Source organism: Gossypium hirsutum, chromosome A10, assembly GCF_007990345.1.
Source record: "Gossypium hirsutum isolate 1008001.06 chromosome A10, Gossypium_hirsutum_v2.1, whole genome shotgun sequence".
In the NCBI taxonomy this organism is placed as follows: Eukaryota; Viridiplantae; Streptophyta; class Magnoliopsida; order Malvales; family Malvaceae; genus Gossypium; species Gossypium hirsutum.
The window spans coordinates 94991861-95004255 of NC_053433.1; the positions used below are offsets into that span (position 1 = coordinate 94991861).

General features: G+C 35.0%; 1 protein-coding gene and 1 non-coding gene across 2 annotated transcripts; both read right to left on the reverse strand.

Annotated features, from left to right (window-relative positions):
• Positions 1-6915: 6915 nt before the first annotated feature.
• LOC107895530 (uncharacterized) lies at positions 6916-8182 on the reverse strand. Its single transcript, XM_016820795.1, has 3 exons — positions 8157-8182; positions 7234-7303; positions 6916-7149 (listed from the first exon to the last, which is right to left on the reverse strand). The coding sequence occupies exons 1-3, from the start codon at positions 8180-8182 to the stop codon at positions 6916-6918; spliced, it is 330 nt and encodes a 109-aa protein (XP_016676284.1).
• Positions 8183-10708: 2526 nt separating this feature from the next.
• On the reverse strand, positions 10709-10815 carry LOC121208906 (small nucleolar RNA R71). Its single transcript, XR_005904028.1, has one exon. It is a non-coding gene; the product is annotated as a small nucleolar RNA R71 (small nucleolar RNA).
• Between the last annotated feature and the right edge of the window lie 1580 nt (positions 10816-12395).

Consider the following 12395-nt stretch of genomic DNA (forward strand, 5'->3'; position numbering starts at 1 on the left):
TTGATTTTGAAAATTTTTACCTTAGATTTGGTATGAGAATTTAGAGAAAATGCAATTTTCCGAGTTTTAGAATCAGTAAGATAAGATTTTTAAGTGAAGGGTCAAATGATAATTTTAATTAAGATAATTTTCACATTTTGCCCATTAATAAAGGCTTAAGGTGTAAAAAACTCTCAAATTTAAATAAATAAATAAATAAAAAGTAATTAAGCATTCCTTCTTTTTTGCACTCAATTAAGCACTTAAAATTTCAAAATACATAAAAAAATGCCCTCAAACTTCTTCAAAAAATTTATGTCCCTGCTTTTTTTTTCACTCAATTGAGTACTTGAACTTTCAAAATGCATAAAAATGACCCTCAAAATTTTTTAAAATTTCAATTAAGCCCCTACTCTTACTAAAAATTATAATGAATAATAAATTTTATAAAATTATTAAATTTTAATAAAAATATAAAAATTTAGAATTTTTTTATAAAAATCATAAAAAATTAAAAAAATTGCAAAATTTTATAAAAATCATAAAAAAATTAATGACCCCTAGTTTTTGTTTTCAATTAAAGTTATCATATTTCGCAACACAACATGACATGTGGCAAAAAATGATAAAAAAATAAAAATCAATAAAACTTATAGAAAAATTATAAAATTCTTCTTTTGGTATGATAATTTTTATAAATTTTTTTACGAAATTTATATTTCTTTACATTTTGTATAATTTTCTTATGAGTTATAAATTTTTATAATATTTTTTATAATTTTATATATTTTATAATTTGTTACAATTTTTTATATAGTTTTTACGATTTTTATATTTTTTCTAATTTTTAATACATTTTTAATATTTGAATTTTTATTAAAATTTAATAATATTTATAGATTTACTGATTTTAATTTTTTATAATATTTTTCTAATTTTTAAGAAAAGTAAGGGCTTAATTGCTTGTTTTGAAAAAGTTTAAAGGCCTTTTTGATGAATTTTGAAAGTTTAGATACCCAATTGAGTGCAAAATAAAGGAGGGGCTTAATTTTTTTTAAAGGTTTAAGGGTTTTTTTTATGTATTTTGAAAGTCCAAGTACCCAAATCAGTGATAAAAAAATAGAAGGTTAATTTTTTTTTAAAAAATGTTTAAGGGCTTTTTGCACCGTTATGCCTATAATAAATTATAAGTGCGAGCTTCAATGAGATTAATTTTTGAACCTTTGAGCTTTATTTTAATATCATGAGTTAATAATGGCCACAAAAAGATAAAAAGGTTGTACCTTTGACCATCCTAAATATTTTAAAATACCAAAAAGTTGTTAAAAAGGTTAAAAAAAGTGCAAAATTAGACTTAAAAGTCATTTTATTTTTTAATTAGGCCTTTGGGCATTTTTTTAATTAGGGAAATAGACTAATTTTAGGATAGAGAAATGAAAAGTGCGTCCATCTAGGTGATAGGATTATTAACTTAATGTATCTCAATTAGGGAAAATTACGCTTGAAGCCTCTTCTTATTTTGTGGAACTTTTTGTGTGAATTCTCATGAAAATCTTTAATTATCCTAATTACTAATTAATAAATTGTAACGCCCCAAAATTTTAGAATTTAATTGTGATAATTTGCAGTAATTAATCTCTGTATCTGTGGTTCTGTGTTCTGCTATTGTGGTTAAGGTTTGGAGTTTAAGTTGCATCGTTAAAAGTTTTGTTATTTTTAAAACAACCATTATCCATGTGTTATGTAGTTAAGTGCAATTTTGTGTAATTTGTGTTAATAATAAGTCTGCTGGTTCACTGGTTAACCATCTGTTTGTATTCTATCTAGTTTTAAGTTCGAGTCTCATCATATGCATTAGAAATTTTTTTTTGCTAAATGCTAATATGAGGATGGTGGTTAGTTAATAAATATTTTTAACGTCAATTTCTTCCCTTCCCTTTCTTCTTTCTTTCTTTTTCCTCCTCCTTCATTTTTCTTCTTTTTCATCTTCCAAGTGAGTTCTTTAATTGCATTCGGTAACTGATTGTCAAAGTATTAAGAGTCCTAAGTGATTCGGAGCGTTGTTAGAAATTTTCATGTAAGTTCTGCGAAGTTGTTAGTTTCCATTTACGTAATTAAATTGGGAATTCTTCGATGGCTATACATAAATTCGTTGTTAATTAGTCGTTAATCTTGTCTTTAGGAGTGAATTCGGAGGAGGGTATTCCTTCGGATGCTGTTACGAATTAGTTCAGCAGATCATCGGTAAGTGTTCGTTGTTGAAGTTTCTTGGTGTCGATTTATTCGACATAATTGATTGAGTGTTAACGTTTGCGTTATCTAGTCATTTTAGTCAATTGATTGATTGCAGAATGGTTAATTAGGTTTTGGGTAGTCTCCACATTGTTTTTTCGTCAAAACGAGATCGAGTGCATGCCAAAAACCTTAATTTTTTGAGTTACGGTCATCAAAAATAGTGGTTGTCGATGCCACACGGCCAAGCACACGGACGTGTGTCCAGACCGTGTAAGCCACACAACCGTGTCCCAAGCTGTGTGGTTGGCCATGTAACTCACTGTTCATCGATTTGAGGTCACATAGGCAAGGCACACGGGCATGTTTTTAGGCCGTGTATGGCTATATTAGTGTAGGGTTCACACGGGCAAAGGACACGGGTGTGTGTCTAGGCCGTGTAACTCACTGTTCATTGTCTTGGTGCCACATGAGCAATGACACAACATGTGTCCAGGCCATATAACTCTCTATTTGTGACTTAGGACCACATGGCCAGGGATATGGGCGTCTACCCAGGTCGTGTGAGGCATACAGGCAAGGACACGGGCGTGTGCCCAAGCCGTGTAACTCACTGTTTATGTTTTGGAACCACACAGGCAGAGGACACTGTGTCCAGGCCGTGTGAACCATACAAGCAAGGACATCGGCATATGTCCAGGCTGTGTGAACCACACGGGCGTGTGTTCAGGCCGTGTGGCATATTAATAGGGTCCAAATATTGATTTCCTAAGGCCGTGTGTGTGGTCGACATTGACCTTAACCTCCTCAATGCATAAATGATATGAATTTGATTGTATGAGGGCTCTCTGATGCTTTATGATTGACATATGTATAGCATAACTACATGTGTAATGTGATAACTATTTTTAATATTGAACTGTACTCTGTAAATGTGGATATGAGTATACTGCATATGCGTGGGTTGGGATACTGTAAAGAAGGAAGTACTCTGATCCGAACTGATGGCTAAGCCACAATACAGATAGCTGTGAATCTGATGCTTAGACGCATTCTGATTTAGCAGCTAAGCTGCGACTCTGTATACATGTCAGACAAACACTCTATGGTGTGTAGGGTTGGACGGGCGTTGAACACCCTTATTGGTGTGTTGGGTGGGTCAAAGATGGTGTGTAGAGGCTGAGTGTATGAAACTTGCATATGAAACTAATATGTTTTGTAAATGAAACCGAAACTACTTCTGCTTCTATAACTGAACTATTTTGTATCTAAACTAGAAGGACTTCTATTGCTTAATCAGATCACGGGATTCGAGAATGATCTCTCAATTGTATTACACTTGTGTAAACCCTCTTTTATGTACTAAGTTCACAACTCATTTATTTTCTGATTGAATTGCAGGTGGTTCACAAACTTGAATGGGTCGACGCTGTAGGAGCTTGGTCAAGCTTTAGCCTTTCGTTTAATAATTACCATTAGGGCTTTTGGTATTTTATGATAATATGATGTTTCGGGAAATTTCATACTTAATTAACCATGTGCTAGATAATATATGATGAATGGTTTAGTGTTATTGCGTTATAACTGTGAGATTTTAAGATCGATGATGTAATTCACTGGACTTGGTCTAGACATCCAGGCCAAGTTTCGGATGTTACATAAATAACGTGTTTAATCTAATGAATTAAGTAAAAATAAAGAATAAATGTACATAATGAGATATTTGTTCAAGACTACAATAAGGATTATCTATGAAAGTCCATTGTATAAGTTAATGAGAAGTGGAATGGTGATAGGATTATTAATTCTTATAATTGTAAAATTTAGATGGTAATTAAGATACATTATAAGGTTGGTTATGTTTATATGTAAGTACTAATAATGCTAATAAGGTATATGTAAGATATTGAATACCAATTGCATAGAACGTTGCTCATGAGACTTGGATGGGGTTTTAAGATCCAATTGACTCAAATTTATATGTAACGTGAGGTATGTATACTAATTCACATGAGACTCATTGTTCTATGTTAGAAACAATTAGTTGTGTATTTATATGAAACATGTGAACTTGATGCATTTAAGAATGAAATGGTATCATTAAGTTGTTTCAAGTATGAAGTGCTCTTGTAACTTGATAGAATATATAGGACATATATAACATGCCATAGGATATTATTTGCATGCTATTGAATGAATATATGATATATTGTCTCATGGCATGGCACTTTGGTGCACTTTAGACCCCTATATGTTATTGTTTGGTTGGAAGCACTTTTAATGCTATATATATGTTTGGAGTTAGGTAGACTCTCGAGTGTTCAAACCATATTTTACTTGGATTTCAAAGGGCTATATAAAAATGAATTGTACGATTCTCTTATATATTCACATCTGGGTAATATGAGCTTTCGAAATGATATTTTTTATAATTCTTTTAATTGATAATGAATTTGTGATACTCTCTCAATATGTCAAGTTTATCTATTGGTACAACAAATATGATCTTTCTAAATCTATATGGTTTCAATGGTAGTATCACTCTTAAACCTTTGTTGCTATTAATTTTGTAACACCCCAAACCCGGCCTAGACAGTATGGCCGAATCCAGGAGTGTTACGAAGAAGGGTTATGAAGCCAATAATACTTCGAAAAAACAATGTTTAGTTATTTGATAAAACGTCCAAGTTTTATAAAACATATTCATTTATATATATTACTGAAACCGTTACATGTTGTTCTTTAGAGTTAGCTAATTATTTCGTAGTAGAAGTTTGAAAATCCTTTAAAACAAAACCACTCTCATATTTTCAAAAATAACATTTGTTCACTTAAAATCATTATTTTGTCGAATCATCGCAGTTTGGAAACCATAACGCAATCAACCCAAAAATTCAAACCAAACAGTCCAAAAAGTCCAGAGAGTCCAAAAATTACAAAAACACGAGAACAAGAAATTTCAGTAAAACCATTAAATAATAATAATAGTTTTCGCCAATTGGTCACCACTAAGCCTCCATCACACTGATCCGCCTATGTTTGTGGATTACCTGAATAGAATAGACAACATATGTGAGTTTTCGTAGACTCAGTGTGTAACCCAACAAAGACAATCATGCAATATACACAAAATTTCATATCCAGTCAAATACAGATTCGAACCTAAGTCCATAACAGAAACAGATATTAGAATCAGATAATAGATCAGACGTACAGAATCCTACCCCCATCCTCTACACACCATCTCCATCCACCCCATCACATCATGTGGGGTTAAAAACACCCACCCATCCCTACACACCATTAAGTGTCGATACGACACATAACAGATAATATGCAGTCAACTGTCAGATATATAGGCGAAAGGTTACCGTACAGTTCACTTCCTCCACATATACAATCTCACCCCAAACACAGATATAGATGCAACAATAATAGAATAAACATACTTAACATGCTTGTATACAGAATAAACATGCCCAAAACCCACACGCTCGTGTGGCTCACCAGTGTGGCCCATGCGCCCAAACTGACCTAGCCCGTGTAGCCCACACAACCATACTCACACCGTCACACGGCCGTGCTAAGTGCACGGCCACACTTCCATCAGTCACACGGTCGTGTCTCGCATAGGGCCAACCACACAGTCGACCACACGTCCTGTGGCGTTGACAGACCCAATTTTAGGCTTTCACCAAACCTCATTTTCTTGCGTTAGGGGTATACACCTGGTTCGTTTTCGAAGCAATTGCACCCCAGAGTGAACAGTACCTAAAATTGTCAATCAAAATGCCCCCAGTTAACCTTAATTCACAATTCCAAATGATATAATCTCGAGCACAATGCAAAATCACAATAGAAAACTGTACTAAAATGATTTAGAAGCTTACCTTCGACAATGGCAGTCTCAAAACTTAACTACGCAATCAAAGGGTCTCAGATTTCTTGAGCAATACCTACCGAAATGGCAAAACAAATTAGCTCAAAAACACCCACAGAAACTAAAGCATTAAACAACATCACCCTTAACCCACATAGAAATCTTACCTATGAACCATGCGAAGGAACCAAAATTTTGAAGAAAAGGAACAAACTAGAATTAGAAAAGAAAAGAAAAAGGTTGACAGTAGAGCAAAGAAAAAAACGTCAAAGGTAAAGAGGAAAAGAAAAAAAAGAATAATAATTAAAATAATAATTTATTATTTTGGTAAAAATTATCCTACTATCTCTATAACTTCCCACTACTCCACTATCCAACTACTTCAGACTCTCAATTCCACCGAACCTCTAATAGACAACCGAAGCAAAAATTAACACCCATGCTCGCGCAAGGATTCAAAAACCAGAGCTCCCGCAAACTAACTTATTACCACTCGAACCAGCAAGCTCATTCTGATATGAGTTTACAAACAATATTACAAAAGCCTACCTAGCAGGGATAAGGCTAGGATAAAAAATAACAAAATTTTCCAGAAATGAGACTTGAACCCAAGACCTCATACACACATCCAGAACACTTAGCCATTGAAGCAGATACATATTTATCAAGTTTCACAAAAACAAAATTAAATTATTCAGGGCGTTACAACTCTCCCCCTAAAAGAAATTTTGAACTCGAAATTTACTAGATCCGAATAGATAAGGATATTGCTGATGCATTGAATCCTCAGGTTCTCACGTGCCTTCCTCAGTTCCATGATTTCATCACAGAACCTTTACCAATGAGTTGGACTTCCTTATCAGAACTTTAATATCTTGATCCAAAATCTGAACTGGCTCCTCCTCAAACATCAACTCTGGTCTAACCTCGATCTCCTCAACAGGGACAACGTGCGATGGATCAAATCGGTACCGCCTCAACATTGAGATGTGAAACACATCATGGATACGGTCTAACTCTGGAGGTAGCTTTAACTGATAAACAACTGGTCTCACACGCTTCAGAATCCAATACGACACAATGAACCTAAGGCTCAACTTGCCCTTACGATCGAGCCTCAAAACTTTCTTCCACAAAGATACCTTAAGGAATATGAAATCACCGAAAAAGTACTCGATATCCCTCATTTTCATATCTGCATTAGATTTCTGTCTATCAGAAGGCACTTTCAGATGATCCTAAATCAGTCTAACCTTATCTTCAGTCTCGAAAATCGACTCAGGACTCAAAACCCATCACTCACCCAATCAGTCCAATATAGTGGAGTATAACACTTACGACCATACAGAGGCTCGTAAGGTGTCATTTAGATGTTAGACTGGAAACTATTGTTGTAGGTGAACTCAACTAACGGTAGAAAATCCTCCCAACTACCTCAGAAATCAATCACACAGCTCTGAAGCACATCCTCCAGTATCTGAAGCACATCCTCCAGTATCTGAATCACCCTCTCAAATTGACCATCGGTCTGAGGATGGAACGCAGTACTGAAGTCCAATTTCAAACCTAGAGCTTCATGCAATTTCTTCCAAAACCGAGAAGTGAAGAGATGATCCATATCATAGATTATCGAAACAGGTATCCTATGGAATCTTACAATTTCAGAAATATAGAGCTTCACTAACTTTTGCAGAGAGTACTCCGTCCGAACTGGAATAAAGTGGGCAGACTTGGTCAATCGATCTACGATGACCCATACATAATCCTTATTAGTGGGTGATAAAGACAACCCACTAATGAAGTCTATTATCACACGCTCCCATTTCCATAAGGGAATTTTAATGGGATGGAGCAAACCCGAAGGCAACTAGTGCATAGCCTTAACTTGCTGGCACGTCACATAATGAGAAACGAGATTAGTTACCTCATGTTTCAAACCCAGGCACCAGTACAGTTCACGGAGATCCCGATACATCTTATTCCTACCGGGGTGCATAGCATAAGAACTACTATGTGCTTCCCTCAGAATCGACTATCTCAAATCAGAATCATTCGGTACACAAACCTGTCCTCGAAAACATAGAACCGCATTTTTATTCAACCCAAAATTAGATGCATTTTTGCTCTCAACCTAATGGAGCTGCAAAACCAAAGAATCATCCCCCAACTACTTTTCTCGAATCTGCTCAATCCAAGTTAGCTTAACTTGCAACTCGACTAACAAACCCCCATCATCAAACAAGCTGAGACGAGTAAACATTACCCTCAAATCAGATATCTCTCTATGACTGAGAGCATCAGCCACCACATTGGCCTTACCAGGATGATACTCTATTGTACAATCATAATCTTTGAGCAGCTCAATCCATTGACGCTGCCTAAGGTTCAACTCCTTTTGAGTAAGGAGGTACTTGGGCTCTTGTGATCGGTGTAGATGATACATCTCTCACCATACAGATAGTGCCTCCTGTAAACTGAAAAATATATATGATTTTTCCCATATAATTCGTCATCTTTTTACTTAAATTTATTGTTTAAACTAAGTAATTGCTCAATAAATTAATGAAATATATGAAAATATGAAATTGGGACATGGAAACTATTAAAATGTGATTTTATGCTTTATTATATAGTTTTCACGCAGAAAGTAACTTCTTTTATATTAATTTGAGCATATTATATTTTCAAGCTATAAAGTGGGCCATGCATGATTAAATTAAATAATAAAATATAAAGTTATATTTAATAATTTATTTTAATATGTTTCATTATTAAAGTGGGTTTTAGTTAATTAAGTAAATTGATTAATTAAAGTGGCTAAATTACATTCTTTGGTCCTCTAAATTATCTACTATTGCTGGATAGGTCTAAGAGCTTTATGTTGATTACAAAACCATCCAAATGGATGACCAAGTCAACCAAAAATTCGGTTGCATGTGGATGTTCATAAATCAAATTTTGGTTTAATTACACAAGGTCCTTGAAGAGTTAAAAAAATCGGAGATTTACCCAGAGATTTGCAATTGACCGAGTCCTGATCTTGATGATGTTATGGCACTTAAATCAAGCAAAAATCAGCCACATTTCCACAAATCATGGCAGGCCACCCTTGGATGAATTTGCAAGAGATGGACATTCCTATTTTTAGCAAACTAGCTCCCTTGCCTTACCTATAAATAAGACCCAATTTCTCACTTTTCTAATCATCCCTCATCCATCATCCCTCATCCCTCACTAATTCATCACTCTCTCCTCTCTAAACTCTCTTAGACCCCATGCCTATCATCTTCTTTGCATAAAGATTTTTAACAAATTAGCCTCTTAAATTGTAGGTTACATAACAACCCTAACCAAGCTCTATTATCTGCATAGTTTTTAGATTTGTGTGATTAAACTATTTCAAACCTAACACGTCCCTATTACCTCGCACGAATACTAAGAAAATCTTAGTAAATAAGGATCAGTAAAATGCTTATTCACTAATAAAAGATTCCGAAAGGACCTAATGTGGTTCCCAAACTCATGAAAGATCAAGTTGCCATGGAATGTTTTTCCGAATATTGATAAGTATGTTGATAATAATTTGAGTTTAATTAAAGTAATTAACCTAGCTTATTTATGTTATAATTATTTCTTATTGCGTTAGTTTTGCTAAAATCTATTTCATTCATATAGTTGAGTTCTGCTAAAATCTATTTCATTCATATAGTTGCATGTTAGGATAAATCACATCAGGGATCATTGCATTTAGTTTAATATATTTTAATCATCACTTCTTAATTATATTGTTTTTATTTATCAAATTGTTAATATAATTTTACAAATTAATTGACTTAGCACAAATACAATCCCTGTAGAGACGATAACTTGATACTTACTTATTACTTGATAAAGACTGTGTACACTTGCACAAACCCGAGCATTACAAGTTTTTGGCGTCGTTGCCGGGGATTGTCAATTGTTGCCATAGTCATTTTTTGTGAATTTATTTACTTTTAATTTGGTTATTTCTAGCATTACTAACTTATTTTTTTAAAAATTTTGTGATTTTCTTTTCAGGAGTTTATGAGCATAGATCAGATTATTGGTTTACTCCCAGTAGACCTTGAAATTGAGCGAACTTTCAGACAAAGAAGACGTGAATGAACAACTCAAAGACAAGTCGAGATGGACCTTGGAAATCAAAATCAAGACCAAGGTAATGAAGCCGAACATGTACGAAATCCCATCCTCATTACCAATGATAAGGATCGATGCATCAGATAATATGCTGTGCCACTTTTCAGTGAGTTAAATCTAGGAATTAGAAGGCCAGATATTGAGGCAACCCAATTCGAATTGAAACCAGTGATGTTTCAAATGCTACAAACGGTGGACCAATTTAGTGGTATGCCCACGGAAGATCCACATCTCCACATTCAATTGTTTATGGAAGTTAGTGATTCATTCAAGATAGCCGGTGTGACTGAAAATGCACTGAGGTTGAAGTTGTTTCCATACTCGTTGCAAGATCGAGCACGAGCATGGCTCAATTCATTGCCACCAAGTTCCATATCTACATGGCAAGAATTAGCAGAAAGATTTTTGGTTAAGTATTTCCCGCCTAACAAGAACGCTAAGTTGAGGAACGAGATCACAACTTTCCAACTATTGGATGATGAGCCTTTGTATGAGGCTTAGGAGCGATTCAAGGAGTTACTTCATAAGTGTCCTCATCATGGGATTCCTCATTGTATCCAGTTGGAGACATTCTATAATGGTCTCAATGCACATACAAGATTGATGGTAGATGCTTCTACGAATGGTGCAATTTTGTCTAAGTCTTATGATGAGGCTTGTGTGATCATCGAGAGGATCGTGAGTAACAAATATCAATGGCCAACAAATCGAACAGCTTCAAGAAGATGTATAGCTGGAGTTCATGAAGTTGATGCTCTCTGTAACACCCATTACTCGTGTCTGACACTAAAATAGGGTACGAGGCATTACCGGACTTAATCGTTCACAAACATGCAATAACTGAGCTACAAAAATTCTTTTAATTCAAAAATTTTCATACACAAGCATTATGTCCCATACATGTAACACCCCGAACCCGAGGCCGTCGCTGGAGTCGAACACGAGGTGTTAACAGACTTCAAACCACTTATTAAAATTTTTCCAGACAAGCTGTCAATCTGCGTACTAGTCGCTTTAAAAATCATATCTTGAGCTCTGGAACTCAAAATCCAGTTCCGTGAATTTTCCCTGAAACTAGACTCATATTCCCATATACATATTTTTTTCTAGAATTTTTGGTCGGTCCAATTAGTACAGTTTATTAGTCAAAGTCTCCCATGTTACTGGGGTCGACTACACTGACCTTTGCGCATTACGACCTGGATATCTCCCTGTACAGAACTTCTATACTGATGCCGTTTGTTTCTATAGAAACTAGACTCAGAGAGGAATCTATACATATATGGTATGACTCCTAATTATCTCTGGTTAATTTATAATGAATTTCCAAAGTCGGAGCAGGGAATCCAGAAACCGTTCTGGCCCTGTCCCACGAGAACCTGATTATCTCTTAACATACTGTCTATATGATCCTTTCGTTACTTCTATATGAAAATAGACTCATCGAACTTCGATTACATAATTTATTCATCAATTAATTCCACTCCTACTATTTTTAGTGATTTTTCGATCTCACGTCACTGCTGCTGCCAGCATCTGTTACGAAAGCAACTATGCCTATTTCGTGATTTCTCCTTGATCTAACTAGTAATTCATCATACATATCACCAATTATGATCATGACTAGCCATGCCAAAGGCTAATCATTGTCAAACTTCCCCCTACTACACTATTGCCATATCATGAATTTTAACACCAAAATAATCAACCATGACGTATGGCATAAAAAGGTCGAATTATCAAGATTTGCGACCTAACGTTATCAGTCCAAACCCAACCGAACATTTATGCCATTTTCGCATGGCTAAAAGATTACATACCAAAGTTCAAACACAACATAATAGCCTATACATGCCGAAATGTTCTCCTAAGCCAACTAAGAAGAAAGTACCAAAACTTGCTATCCGGTGTGATGACTTCGATGACGGCCCGACCACGCAAAAAGAGACGAGTCCAAGAAACCTAGAATAGGTGACAAGGAAACACCGAGTGAGTTTATAACTCAGTAAGTCATAAGCAATGCACTACCATCCATTAATAACATTATCACAATAGGAAACAAAATGGAACGAGGCTAGTTACTCCATCCATACCGAACCATGCCATAGTTCCTCAGACCCATCGG